Source organism: Annulohypoxylon truncatum, assembly GCF_022578515.1.
Source record: "Annulohypoxylon truncatum strain CBS 140777 unplaced genomic scaffold F4807scaffold_16, whole genome shotgun sequence".
Lineage (NCBI taxonomy): Eukaryota > Fungi > Ascomycota > Sordariomycetes > Xylariales > Hypoxylaceae > Annulohypoxylon > Annulohypoxylon truncatum.
The window spans coordinates 580144-593894 of record NW_025953802.1 but is presented as its reverse complement, the minus strand read 5'-3'; the positions used below and the strand labels follow the sequence as shown (position 1 = coordinate 593894).

General features: G+C 46.8%; 1 protein-coding gene across 1 annotated transcript; it reads left to right on the top strand.

Moving 5' to 3' along the window:
- Window positions 1–330: 330 nt before the first annotated feature.
- On the top strand, window positions 331–2600 carry F4807DRAFT_89283 (uncharacterized protein). Its single transcript, XM_048003620.1, has 2 exons — window positions 331–935; window positions 1008–2600. The coding sequence occupies exons 1-2, from the start codon at window positions 442–444 to the stop codon at window positions 2290–2292; spliced, it is 1779 nt and encodes a 592-aa protein (XP_047854283.1). The 5' UTR covers window positions 331–441; the 3' UTR covers window positions 2293–2600.
- Window positions 2601–13751: the final 11151 nt, after the last annotated feature.

Below are 13751 nucleotides of genomic sequence, written 5' to 3'. Positions count from 1 at the left end.
GATGTGGGACTATAGTAAAACCGTGATAGATAAGCAAGAAGAAAGGGTAGGGGAGGCATGAGATTTCCGCTCGCAACGAATCATCCAGGAGGAGCTGCGGTACTTGTCTCTCGCTGCAAGGAATCCGCTAGTTACGGGGAGTTGAAAGCTCAGCATTCCAGAGGCGGCTTTGGGTTGTCTTTCACCAAAATCCGATTTCGACAAAGAATGCTATTGTAAACTGCTAGCGAATAGGGTAAGACACATCCGTGAAACTTGACCCAATCCACCGTTTGCCGTTTGCGGCATTAGGCTAGAGCTAGCATTTCTCGAAAGTCATTAGCCGGAATTGACAGATAAACGCAGCAGCTATTGTGTAATCTTGCTCTAGACCTTAGTGGAAAAGGCTCCAAAATGATGGAAAATTCAAGCCTATCTCCAGATTCACAGGGAAAATAGATCATGGTACCTGGTGATGGCCAGCCGCCGGAAGGCCATCGCGGCTCTTCAGATCGCCAATCCGAGGGGGTCTCATCTCGACGTCGGAGGCGAATAGAAAGACAACGGATGCCGGAAGATGAGCGCACAGCTCGGCAACAGCGCAGACAGCGGTTACGGGACCAACGTGAGAAAAAAGATGAAGTTACTGAAGTAATTGACACAAATATGCCAGACGTAGGGGAAGAACAAGGAATAGGATCAAATGAGCCTACAGAGACAGAGACCGAAACTACCCAGGAGCGAAAGCCATGGGAGACCTTAGTCATTGGTTGTGATCTTGGATACAATTTGAGCCATATTGAAACAAAGGATCGCGAGATCGAACAACACCGATATATTGTGAAATACCACCAAGAACATTCGCCAGACGAGGTTGCCCATAACCAGAAAGTCCTGGACAGACTAATAAAAGAGAGGTCGGAGATGGAGAATAATGAAGAGAATAATATGCCCGAGTAAGTCGGCGTTGCTTTGAGAAGATAAACTTGGCTTGAAATCCCAAGGGGCACTAACAAATGCTCTTCTAGGAATCAAAGGGAAGAGAAGAACCGGATTGGTCAACGATTGGAAGCGTTGAATTGGGCTCTCGACACTTGTCAATGTGAGGCCGAAGAGGCCAACATCCGAGCTGCTATTCAGGGGTACCATTCCGGGGACATCCCGTACTCGGACAATTTCACTCTCATCTACGCTGGGCACATTGCCGACGTGTGCCCTACGTACCGATCCTTCTGCGTAGACAGAAAGGAGAGGCTCGATCGGTACTACGCAAAATATGGATCAGGCTGGCTATGGCACGAACCTCCCTTATCTGAGGGGACAGACGGCGTGTTGGCAAAGAAGGGCCTATGCCTCAATCGAACGACCACAAGAGGGACTTACGACATCGGAAATTATCCCGTATATCAGATATTCTCCATCGACAGAACAAAAGTGAGCAGAGAGGATGAGGAAACTTACGAAGAGTTACCCAAGAAGGAGAGACCGCCGAAGAACCCCAAATCCACCGCCCATCTCAAAACCATCATGGACAGCGGAGCGACTTTCCCGGTTTTGCCCATAGCCGACTTCCAACATCTAAACGTCAGCCTGAGGTGGTTGGCGGCGCAAGGCGTCATGAAGGTGGCGACGGCAACCCAAACCGTCGTGCGTAGGTTTTTCGAACTGCACGTATCGGTCTGCACAGAAAAGGGAGAAACCCTGGTTGGAAAGGGGGACGATGCGGTATATCCGGAAGAAGAAAGGTTACTTGGGGGTCTCTGTCCGGTCATAATAGAACAATCGAAAACGACAAATGCGCGTTGGACCGACCGTTTAAGCGGCATGGTGCCGTTCGAGTATTGCTATATGTCCTCAACGCCAACGGCGATGGAATTCTGGCTCGGGGAGGACCGTAGAGATGTGCTTGGATCGAGACGCATGCCGGCACTTGCACGGCATAACCCAGAGTCGGACATAGGCGTCGATATCCCAAAGCAATTTGAAGCGCTACGAGACCAAGCAAAGACGCCTGACGAGGTGATATTCACGCATCACCTAGGGGAGCAACAAGCTACCACTCTCATCGATAGAGATTGGCCAAAGATGCGAGGGAGGTGCGAGCTCTCGACCATCATCAATAATCCAAATGACCAAGGATGGTATGACCCTATAGAGACGAGAAAGTGTATCTTAGAACCACGTGTAGGCTCAGTTTGGAAAGCACCTTGGACACCCGAATGGCGGGCTGATTTCCTGTCCAAGGAGGAATTTGAGAATCCAAGATATCAACACATAGGTGAAGAGCCACAGGCACCGCCAAGGAGAAGATGAGGATATTGTCATGTAAAAGAATTAAAAAAAAAAAAAAGAGATCAACGATGATGATCATTGAAGGGCGAGAAGAGCTTCTCATTTCATCAAACTGCTTGTATCAAGTGAATCGAATGATCACAACTTGAGCTAAGATAGATACTTACTGTAGGTATATAAGCGAGGTATGGCATACTCATCCGCAAGTCGCCAGTAACATTGACGATAGTAGCTTCGAAATACCAATTCACGTTATACGTCAAATATTCGTTATGCGATTATTGGCGTGGTGATAACGCTCCATGAAGAAATTAGATCTTCAGGAGGAAGCAGTAGATTGGCAGCCGAAAACTTGGATATGACATGTAGCTTTTCCGAATGAGTGGTATCGTGCATAACCGAAATCGCTTGCTTGACAACGCAGCGCTCGGAAATTGTAAAAGCCTCTGCTGCTGCTGACGCCACGCGCGGTCTGTCTCTTTATTCATGTTTCTTTCAAGGTCCTACCCCTACTTAATAGATAGCAGAGGACGGAGCATGCCTAGGTACGTAGGGTCAACTTAACATCTCGAATAGCGACATCCAGGGAAGATGATATGCACAAAACCGATGGATTGGTACGGTGGCATTCTGTCCCGTCTTATGTTGGCAAAGTGCTGATTTTTGTTGGCAACAGATAGCCTATAATCAATCAGGCCCTGTCTCGTTGCAACTCATGTAGATATTATATGTACGTATGGGCCTTCCAGTCATGATACTGCTCTCGAAAAGACCTATCGGAGAATTTTCATCCTGAACCTCGCAGGTGCTCATCTCCGGCCGCTGAATTTCATTCGGTGCGAGGCTCGGAGGGAACAAGGAAATCCTCAATTGATCAGAGCGAACTTATGTAACACTCGGGCAGCTGATTTGACTCGAAATGGAGAAGAGGCTTGCAGCAGCTATAAGATGGCTTGCAGATATTGTTCAACAGCCGCAGGGTTCTCCGTGGGAAATCTGATCTAATGAGACGGAAAAGAAGAAAAAAAAATGTCTTGGCGCGTTTATATGGAGATCCTAATTATATAGGCGCGTACGGATCCGTAAAGAGCCTTTTTTTTCTCGTCTATCTTCGGACTGTTCTGGAAGTCCTCTCACTAGACCGATACGTTTGGAGCTAGACAATGTTGGTCTAGACTTCGTCACATTTGTCTTATTCAGATTGACCTATCCATGGTCAGCATACATACAGAAATAGCCGCACAAGTCGGTAGCTTCTCCGCACCCTTTACGCGACCGACGCCAAAACGCCAACCCGACGCGTGCGGAGGGGAAAAAGAGGAGATAGGTGATGGTTTCGTCTCCGAGGGGCTGGGTAGGTGGTCGCCCATCTCGTCATCGCGCGCCCCGCCGTCGATTTATGTCATCTAGACTCTCAACTCGATGCACCTACTTTGTATCGGGGCCCATCCATACGCACTATTATGGTTATTTGCAGGACCGCCGCGAAACTTACGGAGAACACTGAGGCTGTCCGCAGTTACCCCGTAGTAACTACGATATAAGTACGTAATATCCTAGTTCAGCGTTGAGGGTCCTAGTCCCAATTACGTGCGGATCGGGAATATCTCACGGAGTCGTCGTACGTTATAAGCATTGCTCACATAGGCTCGAAACGTTCTGTCTGTAATTCACGGAGTGCCTAGCGTTGGGTCCGAATACGCCTGTCAACGTGACGCAGCAGAGAAATTTTGGTTCAGGGGTGTTGAATGGTCCCCCGCACAACTAAAGCGAACACCGAAGATGGGTCTATTTTCGAGGCTGAGGATTACAGAAGCCCTGTAATATGGCTTATGATGCCGCAGAGACTGCAGTTACCAAGTAATTTGGCGTAGATGACGGGCGCATAAGGTTAGTCTAGGACTTAACGTCATGGCTTGCAGAAACGAGAGGCCAACAATGCCATGGATAGATATAATTGGGTGAGCCTTTATTTTTTTTAGGATTAGGATATCTTGAACGATAGCTGAGATTGTTAGCCCTATGAGATAGAAATTATATGTTCGTAGTCGCCGACCACGCTTGCCGTAATTCGTAAGTTGTTCGTAGAAGGTAACTGGTATCAAATACTTCTAAACATCAAATCCTAATTGAGAAATGATATGATGGTTCGTTCCCTGTTGCTCGTTAAGGCGCGACAACCCCCATCAACCCTATTGACATATGAGTGAGCGATGTGCGTTTTAGGAGCAACTAAAGTGGCCCGATGGTCTGACCAAGACGAAGCCATCTCTGTTGCTGATTGATCGAAACTGGAACGTAAACCAAGAAATCATGAGCGGACCCGGCTGCTACAAAGATAGACCTAGGTAGACCAGGTAGGCCAAGATCAGGGCCTTCCCCGGACTAAGAATGGTCAAGTTTCGGCCAGGTCGGCCATGGCCATGAGATCTAGACGCGTCCCGACACTAACGCGTTCGTTTCTCTTAAAACAATCGCGTCATCCTTGCCAAGGAGATCTCTAGCCAGAAGATCCTGTCGGCCGCTGGTTCAATCAGATGCTTCAATCCCGCCAAGAGGCTACAATCTTTACCTGGGAATGATATCTTCCTAACTGTTAAGGTCCAAGCGCAGAAAGCCCTAGTGTAACATGAAGTCAAAATCGTCAATTGACCCGTACGTTTTTGCCGAATTCGACATGGGCCACGCTATCCAGGTGCCGTGTAGACTACCGTTTCTTTCTTTTTGACCATGCTACTATCGCTACCGGTGTTGATTTGTTGGTTAGGCCTATCTTTATAAACTAAGGCAAGGAACGTTATATCGCCGTGAGATTGGTGCTGCCATCAGTTTTCGAACATCTGATAAGAAAAATAGTGAAGATGTTATACCGTCATACCTTCCGTATAGGTATGGTAAGGGTAACAAAAGTACAGCTCGTGGAACCGCTATAGCGCGTAAGCGCTCAGGGTTGTTAGGTAGCTTGCCTTGTAGTGATGTTGCTCGCAAGTAACATCATCAGATCAGAGTGACGATGGAATGTAACGCTGGCACGCCGGACGCGGATCAGCTTATTAGGCAGATTTCGTCAGCTATTTGAAAGCGAAGCCATATCTTTGAAACACGACCCAGACTTTAAAGCTAGACTCGGGCGACGGCAGTTCCAGAGATGGGAGGTCAACGGATGATTTGCGAATTCGTCTCCGTTATTTACGAGACTTGGTAGTTTTCGCCGTTGGGATCCGCCCGCGATGGAAATGCGTAACTAATTCCCATCGGCTCGTCACCATCCATTATTGGTCAACGAGAATCGTCAAAGCCTCTCGAAGGATTCCGTGGTGTCTGAGGGTTATAACGAAGGAGGCCGACCCTTGAACCATGATCGTGTATAAGAGTACATGTGCTAACAGCTAATAATGGAGATCTGTCAAGTGTCCACCAACGAAAAGTTTTAATGTTACCAGCCTTAGAATAGCCTCGGTTACCTATCCGTCGTCGTTTGCAGCAAACGGTCAACGGATAGGGAAGTGAACATTAAAAGGGTAATGATTTCTACGTAGTATCATATGAAGATGATTATGCCATGTTCTTGGTAGCCAAAAAAGGAGTCGATAATTCGATTGAACTATAATGACTTGGAATAAGAATAGGGAATAGAAAAGAGATGATTGGATTGATGATTGAATTTAATGATGGTTTGCATAAGCTGGGTAGAGAGATCTAGGTTGCATTAGATTGTTTTTATGCGTCCAGTGCGCCCCACCCATGGTTCATGGTTCCACTCTAGCGGGATTCATCAGCCTCATCGTGGCTTTCATTCGGCATAGTGGGTCAAAAGCTTCTAGATCATTTATCGAAGCATTGTGTCACTTAAAAGTTAAATGACTTTTTCAATTCTCGGTATATGCAAGGTAGATACTACATTGATAGTGTCTTCCACCTCAAATATGGGCCGAGACTCATTAATGTACTAATTGGATCATGCCGAGATACATCATCATACTATGCAGTCTCTTTCTGCGGTTCCGGAGCAATAGTAGGAAAGTTGCTTACGGCGGTGGATAGTTACGGTCCCGATATTTTGGATATAGGATACCCTTACGCCAACAGTTAACCCTAATGTCGAAAATTTTGGCAACAACGCGGAGTAGGTATAGGTACATAGTTAATTTACTTGATTAATCTCGACTCTCCTGACAGGATCATAGCCCATCTTACGTCAAGCCTACTCCTGAGAATTTTACTTTTCGGATCGTCGACCAGGAAACCGGACGGAGTGTCTAATTACGGTCATAGTAGAAGAAAATCGTTGGGACTTGGGAAGAATAAAAAAGCATCTAACATGCCGAACCTACCGCTAGATGGTCCCGCGGCCCGCTCCATGACTAAAGTATTAGCTTAGAAATGCCTAAAGAGCCTCTTCTGTTCCCTTCCACCGGACCCTTGGTGAGAAAAAGTTTGCACCGCGTCGGCGGATCTCTGTGACATTGAAGAATCTTTCGCATAGACCCAGTTGCCGGTATGCGTATGCCGTTGTTTGGGGGCTAGTTGAAGCACCTAGCTTAGGTAGCTTACAACTAAGGCGGACGAACAACCATTCGGTATGGAGCAGACCCGTTCTGTTACTCAATGACTGCATGATGCGGCAATCTAGGCCGTGAGGTCAAACTATCAAAGTCGATTATGCGATTGAAGGGCCGTGTCGGCGTGTTCGGTCATGTGCCCAACGAAAAAGCGCAAAATGGGAGGCGGGTGGACCTAAAAAGGCGTTGGAAGAAGTCCAATATGGATATATGTAGTCCACTCTCGGCGGTTCGTTTCATGCGTAAACTCCGCCTTGGCTCTTCACCGCCGTAGTACAGTTGGCTACCCAGGTATTTCTGACATATATTTCAAAAAAAAAGAAAAAAAAAATCGAAGAAACGTCGTCATCACGTAATGTAGGTAGGACAGGTTCGAAAATAACAAATCGTATAATTTAGAATTGCAGGAATCCGTCAACGCTTGCTCTCATACCGCTAGTTAGCCGACCAGCATAGCCTGTCTTTTGAAATGTTCCCATTGATTATGAAATCCTTCGGACATAAGTGAACTAACCAATGAATAACCCAGGCTTTGGATGGTTCTTGACATTCATTGCAAAACGGATTCTACTCACCACAACCTTGGAAGTACCACGTTGAAGGTATTTAATATTCAATAGTAAAGTTTAGCTATAGAATATTTCCGTGAAGCGTAGTTGCACATGTACGTCATGGCCACTTAAATAAGCTCTTTTGCTCGTGACCTCATGCTTCGCTTGATTCCTCATGTGGGGATTGCATAGACTATGCACATAAGTATTATGTAGTTGCGGGACTCAGTTTAATGAAATAGCGCTAATGACGAACGCGATGCATCCGCATACCGCACAGTGCGTACCGATATTTGCGGTAAGGCTGAGCTAGATCGGCGGGCCGGTGGGTCCATTTCCGGAGTACGAAACCAAATGTACTTCATGTATTATGGACTTCGTGCATCTGCAGTATGCAATCAATTTCGGCGGTCTTATAAATCATGACGACCAAAAGATCGCATGTAAGAACCACGATATAGAAAGGTGAAATTTTGGACCATCATAAGATTGATAAATTGTGAGAATAGCACATCTTCCACAACCCCCTCACGCTCGTATATGCACAAAGTTCATTAGGACAATGGATCAGCAACAGCTAGGAACGATAGAAGCTAAGACGAAGCAACTTCCGAATCCGGTAAACATATCCTTGCATGTGGCTTGCACGCTTGTGGCGTTCGTAGCTGTACTTGGCACTCAATTTTAAATTGAATGCGTAACCCTCGGATAAGATCTGATCTGAGAGACCTACAGCTGGACTATCCCGACTATCATGACTATCATGCTTCTCCATTGTCGCCAGTCAAAGTTTATCTTCTGAATCCATTCGGTTACATTGTCAGGAAAAGCCCTTGCAGAAAGACTTGGACTCTTGTGCAGCCGTTGTGGAGGGAGAAAGCTACCCAGCGGTTTCAAGAAACTAGTTCGCGGATGGCTTTATTGGCCCCCAACTCATCTGCTACATGTGGGGAAAATTTGGATTGGTCTAGGTTATATGGTACGGTATGTACGTATGTATAACCCGTATGGAATACCTACACGAATATCCCGTAACTCTCGTAGTTACTGTAGGAAAGGTGACGTGGGTGGTGATTGGTTCGCTGATACATGGCAAGTTTGTTCCCGCCATCCTTTCTAAAGTGAGGGGCGCATGACGGTTCCTTGCCGACGGGAGAAAATTAATATTCAGGGCGAAGTAACGAACACCGGTTGGCACAGCTGGGTACCTAGATAGACAGGATTTCAGCCGAGGTATCTAATTGTCCTGGAGCACGAGAATGGGCTTATAAAGGGAACTTAAAGGGCAGGTAATTCAGTTTGTCTGAGCGACAAAGTTACGTATGTTTCTGTTGAAGAGGCAATAGTTGAACATCTGTAACGTAAGCTGATAACAAACCATTGTAACCCGGTCCGCGCCACCACACCTGAATATCGGATAGTTATGGCGAATGTCAAATGTCTCCCGGCTTCGGTTGTGCCACGACGCGGCAGCCGATAATAACCTGCAAACGCATTTTTGGTAACACACGATGGGCTTTGTTCCAACAACTTGGAACTTCTGTGGGATCAAACGCCCTGCGACCTATTTACGTACATCAGAGAGATGCGGCTTTGCTGCGTAAGATTAGCCTTCTGAGACGACAAGCGAGAAATCGTACTCAATGCGACGCAACGCAATGGTAAGGCAACCGCTCGGCTGGTAAGATAATATAATACCATGGACTACGCTCCAGAAGGTTATCTATTTGTCGTCGCCCGCAGGAACAAATACGTATCTCTCCTTTTAGAAGTTGGTGTTATAGGACTATACTGGCCATATACTGGTCTTAATACGGGAAATTACCGAAACTAATCGGGACCTATCGGCGTCCGTGGGGAGCAAGGGGACTAAGATCGAGTCGCCGACTGAACGGGCGAACCCCCTAATCGCCAAAAATATTCCAATGTCCTGCCTTGTTCGGGTAGGCACACACGTGTTAGGCTCGATACAGACAATAGGTTTGTAGATATCGCCATGATGCTGTCAAGGCTTTAACAAACCTACCATCCTGCTTCTCCCCTAATTACCCCATTATCATGCTGCTAGCAAAGAGCGGGGACGCGTATGGAGACGTCGTATCGTATCGTAGCCTCATGATTGAACGATATAGAAAATCTCAGCTCGCACACCATCAAGATGAAGCAAGATGAAGTTGGACACGATTGGTTAGATAGAGCCAGAGTCGGTGGGATGAAGATGAGCTGTCCCACGGGGTGCGGAAGCACAGCATCTGTAGAGGCAATCAATTAGTCCAATCATGGCAAACCCTTAGCCAACCAGCATCCCACCATGTCGGTTTCACGGTCTTTTTCCTTACTGGGCCGGCTCTTTGGGTCGCCGCCTTTCGTTGCATGCTATCCATTGATGCGTCTCCCCCTCCGCCCAGGAAGTAGTGTAAGCAAGCACTTAAGCATGATCGTCATCTTCGTACCTACTGTTTTGTTGTTGTCGTGTTGTGTTTTCTTGGTCTTTCGATCGGGCTGTGGGTGACTTTCAATTGTATGCCGGCGGCCGCAGATAGCCTGCTCGGTGCTATGTCCTATTGGTAACGGGGAAGCTTGTACTATGCGATGATCTGACATGGTTAGACCTTCAAACGTGCATGTACGATACTAGAATAGCCATCGCGTGCTAATGGAGGCAGGCTTGTTAAACCCGGTCTTCAAAGCAGACGAATCGATGGAACAAGAAGGTGTGTTTTGCGTAACAAATTCCCAAGGGTAAGGTGAAGCATACATAGCTACCTCATAGCGTACATAAAGCAGCCCTAGTGCTAAGTTTGATGTGATGATAGCTAGGGAGTCAGACGCAATAGGGGCTGGATCCCATTACACATGACACGCATGATAAATTGATTTTCAAGTCGTGTAAGACCGCGTCAGGAGATCTTGATTGGTTAAGAGGGATCGATGATTTGGTTTACTGGCGCGACATCTGCCTTGTATTCCTGCAGAATTTCATGGGCTGAATGGGCGACACTAGCCCGAAGAGAATAGCCCCTGTCCAAGCTCCGTTCATAGCTCCACGCGAACTGGGCGTAGGATTTTTGCTCGACATTAGAAAAGAGTTAAGGAGCGACAGGACCATACCGTGTACCATATACAGACATAATACAGTGATGTTTCTCCTTACTAGGGATTATTGTCTTTCCTAGGAAACATCATCGGACGATATGATGATGAAGTCGTAGATTGTGATTTTTTTTTCGCACGTTTTTGGTATGCATTAGCATCGTTTCTCACCAAGGCCGTCGGATCGACTTAACTGGCTGCTTCCTTGTAGGCAGATCTGCAGTAATCATATGTAAAGTACCTGTAGCCTGTTGTATGCCGTGCTCACTACCAAATGCTGTGCCCTGGGCATGTCAACTGACGAGTGACATCTTACGCTTCTTCCGTAGCTACATCCAATGGAGAGGTGAGGATTATCCTTCAGCTTTCTAACAGAATATATGCCAGTAATGTACCGTATATAAGTATTCAGGGGTTATCACGTTGGGTGCGTATAATACGCTCGATACTGTGTAGCAAAAAGACTCAGACTGGAGCACGCACAAACACGGTGCGACACTCATCCGGATTACAGGAGCCTCCGCTATTTCATCATTCTATTTTCAACCGAAACGCTTGCATCACGCTCAGTGCCTCCGAATCCTCTCTTACTGTGCTGAGGCCTCGTCACAGTTCGGAGCACTGTAAAAGATAGGAGAGCCTTGAGGATGGAGAGTGGAGTAGCTAAGCAAGCCGAGTATCAAATACACCCCATATCCGAATTGTCGCGCCCTGGTCGTAGTGGCATAAGTCCATGATGTTCATTCGACGATGGGCTTGGCGACCCTATCTAGTGATGTACCTGGGCAAGCTGGCATACAGGCATATTACTGGCATTCCATCAACGAGAGGCGGCCTACGAAATGGGCTAACCTGCCCTAAAGAATGACATTACGTGCATACGCCTATCAAATCTCGACTGAGGGTACAATGCATTATGCACCGAAGGTCTATAATAAAGAGGCCTTCCATTACCAAACAAACAAATAGATCTGTCAAATCGTGGCGAGTCATGTAGGATACAATGACAATAAACAAGAAGAGGCTCAAACACAATTCGAATAGCGACATTTCATGAGAGACGAGACACTGGGCCAACCAACCGGTCAACCAACCACCAAGGGTCCGAGGCTTATGCCGTCCATAGATCCTTAGATGCTCAGTTATACCTCTAATATTGAAATTTGCATCTGCATATTCATTATCAAAGTTCGTTTATTCCGACGGTCTGGGATACTGTGGTCCCCCGTAGCAAAACGTACCGTTTGGTTTCTTGTACACCACCGACGGCAGCCTTCCATCTTCGATATTGTCAGCATCGGGTTCGTTGGGCAGTGTTCCTTAAGCGGTCTGATATTAGCATAGCACATAGCAAAAGTAGTAGCGACAGCAATCGCCAGTGGCTGTTTTCTTTGCCGTTCAGCCCATGTACCTTGTGAAAGACCCTCCCGACTCCGTCAATCAAAAGAAGCCGAAGAAGCCAACCATTTTGAAAACCTTTCGCAACTTTCGGTAGCTGGATACTACGCTTTGGAAACATTTAAACAGTGTGTTGCTCCACTAGTATACGTACACACACGCACATATACTGCGTACACCAATTGTCTGGTCTCCAGTCTCCATACGCGGAGACCAGTGCTAGGTTTAGAAGAAACCTTACATACCTACCTCATACAGAGTGCGTACATGTATGCATGTATGTATGTAGATGTAAGGAATAAAAAAAAGAGACCGGGCTAAAAATTGCTTGTTGCTTTGCTTGCGACTTACAAGGTCTTGGTTGCAAGGTGCAGCTGCTCTTGTGTGTCAAAATTAGGAGGCAAGTGAGGAAAAGTGGCGGAAGGGGGCGCGCAAAGTAAGCTGGGAATTGGGAATTGGGAAAGTACAATGCTAGATACCCAGTAGCATAGGACACACTGCTGCAAGGCGGCCGCAGCCAACCTAGAGCCAGTTGGAACCTTAGCTGGATACTCGAATATAATAGGCTGTCGCGAGCGCGGTGCCTTGCTAGGCTCATCCTGGGCCACCCCTGGCTTCTTGCTCTTTTTTTTTCCTTTCTTAATCTGTGGCCCTAGGCTTGTACCTAGTACCTGGTACTTACTACTTTCTTAGCGTGCCTACCTACTCTGTTCGTACCTGTGGGTTCAATTACTGGTGCTTTTTTCCCTCTCTCTCCGTTTCTAAACTACGACCCGTGCTGGGGCCGGTTGTCTTAAAAGTATCCTAGGTACCTGTTCAACCAATCCATCTGTTCCAATCCTTTTTCATCTCCTCCATCCTCCTCCAACTTGAGGCCATCTCTACTCTCTCCTTCCTTTCCTCATCCTCTTCATCCGATCCATTCATTTCCTCTTTCCTCGACACTCATCCTTACCATCATTCTCCTTGTTCTTTTTTATCAAGGAGGAAAGGAGGAGAGAGAATCCCGGGCCTCTACGACCAGAAACTAGACGAAAAAACGGGCTAGGGCCGAGAGATAATAGTAGAAAAGAGAGAAGAAGAGAGAAGGGAGAGAGACGCAAGTCAAGTCACGAGTCAAATAAATGAAGAGAGAAGCAAAGGAATTATAATTATAATCTCCTTTTAGCTTTAACGCAACTTCGATAAATCGTCCTCTTCAAATATTTTCCAGGTAATAAAAACCTACCTATTATATTTCTGGATTTCCTGGGAATTCGAATTCCTCGGCCTTTTATTTGGGACTAGGAACTCTGAATCTCCCAATCTAACACATCGCACTCTGCCATCTGCCTTTGCCTATCCCTCTCATCGCCCTTCGTCGCGCCACCCTCTCACCCTCTCAACATCTCAGCCTCCAAGCCTCCAAAGCCTTATCGTTTCGTCCCTCGAGGCGGTCGATTCACCTTTCTTCCATTCCTGCCGCCGAACCAATCCTTTCCCTTTTCCCTTCACTCGATAAAATCGTTCCCCTAGGAGAGTAGTCTTGTCTGTCTTTGCTGGACGGACACAAGGCAATTCGAATCTCCTAAATTCTCCTTCGTGCCAACGGTACTAGGAATCTGACTCTGGCTCATCACAATTACTCCAGAAGACTTATCGGTACTAGACTCCACAAGAGTCTGCTATCGATTCGAGGATCTCGCGAACGAGCCCTACATGAACCCAGTCGCTCGACTATAATCTATTAGAAGCGTGCAGGTGTAAGAGGTACGTTCTATCATCAATTCCTGGTAAACCCCCTATAGAAGTAAAGGAGAGGGAGGAATGAAGAAGGGGGGGAGAAGGGTGTATAGACGAACAAAGTATTCTGATATTGGATTTTTCTCCCTTCGCA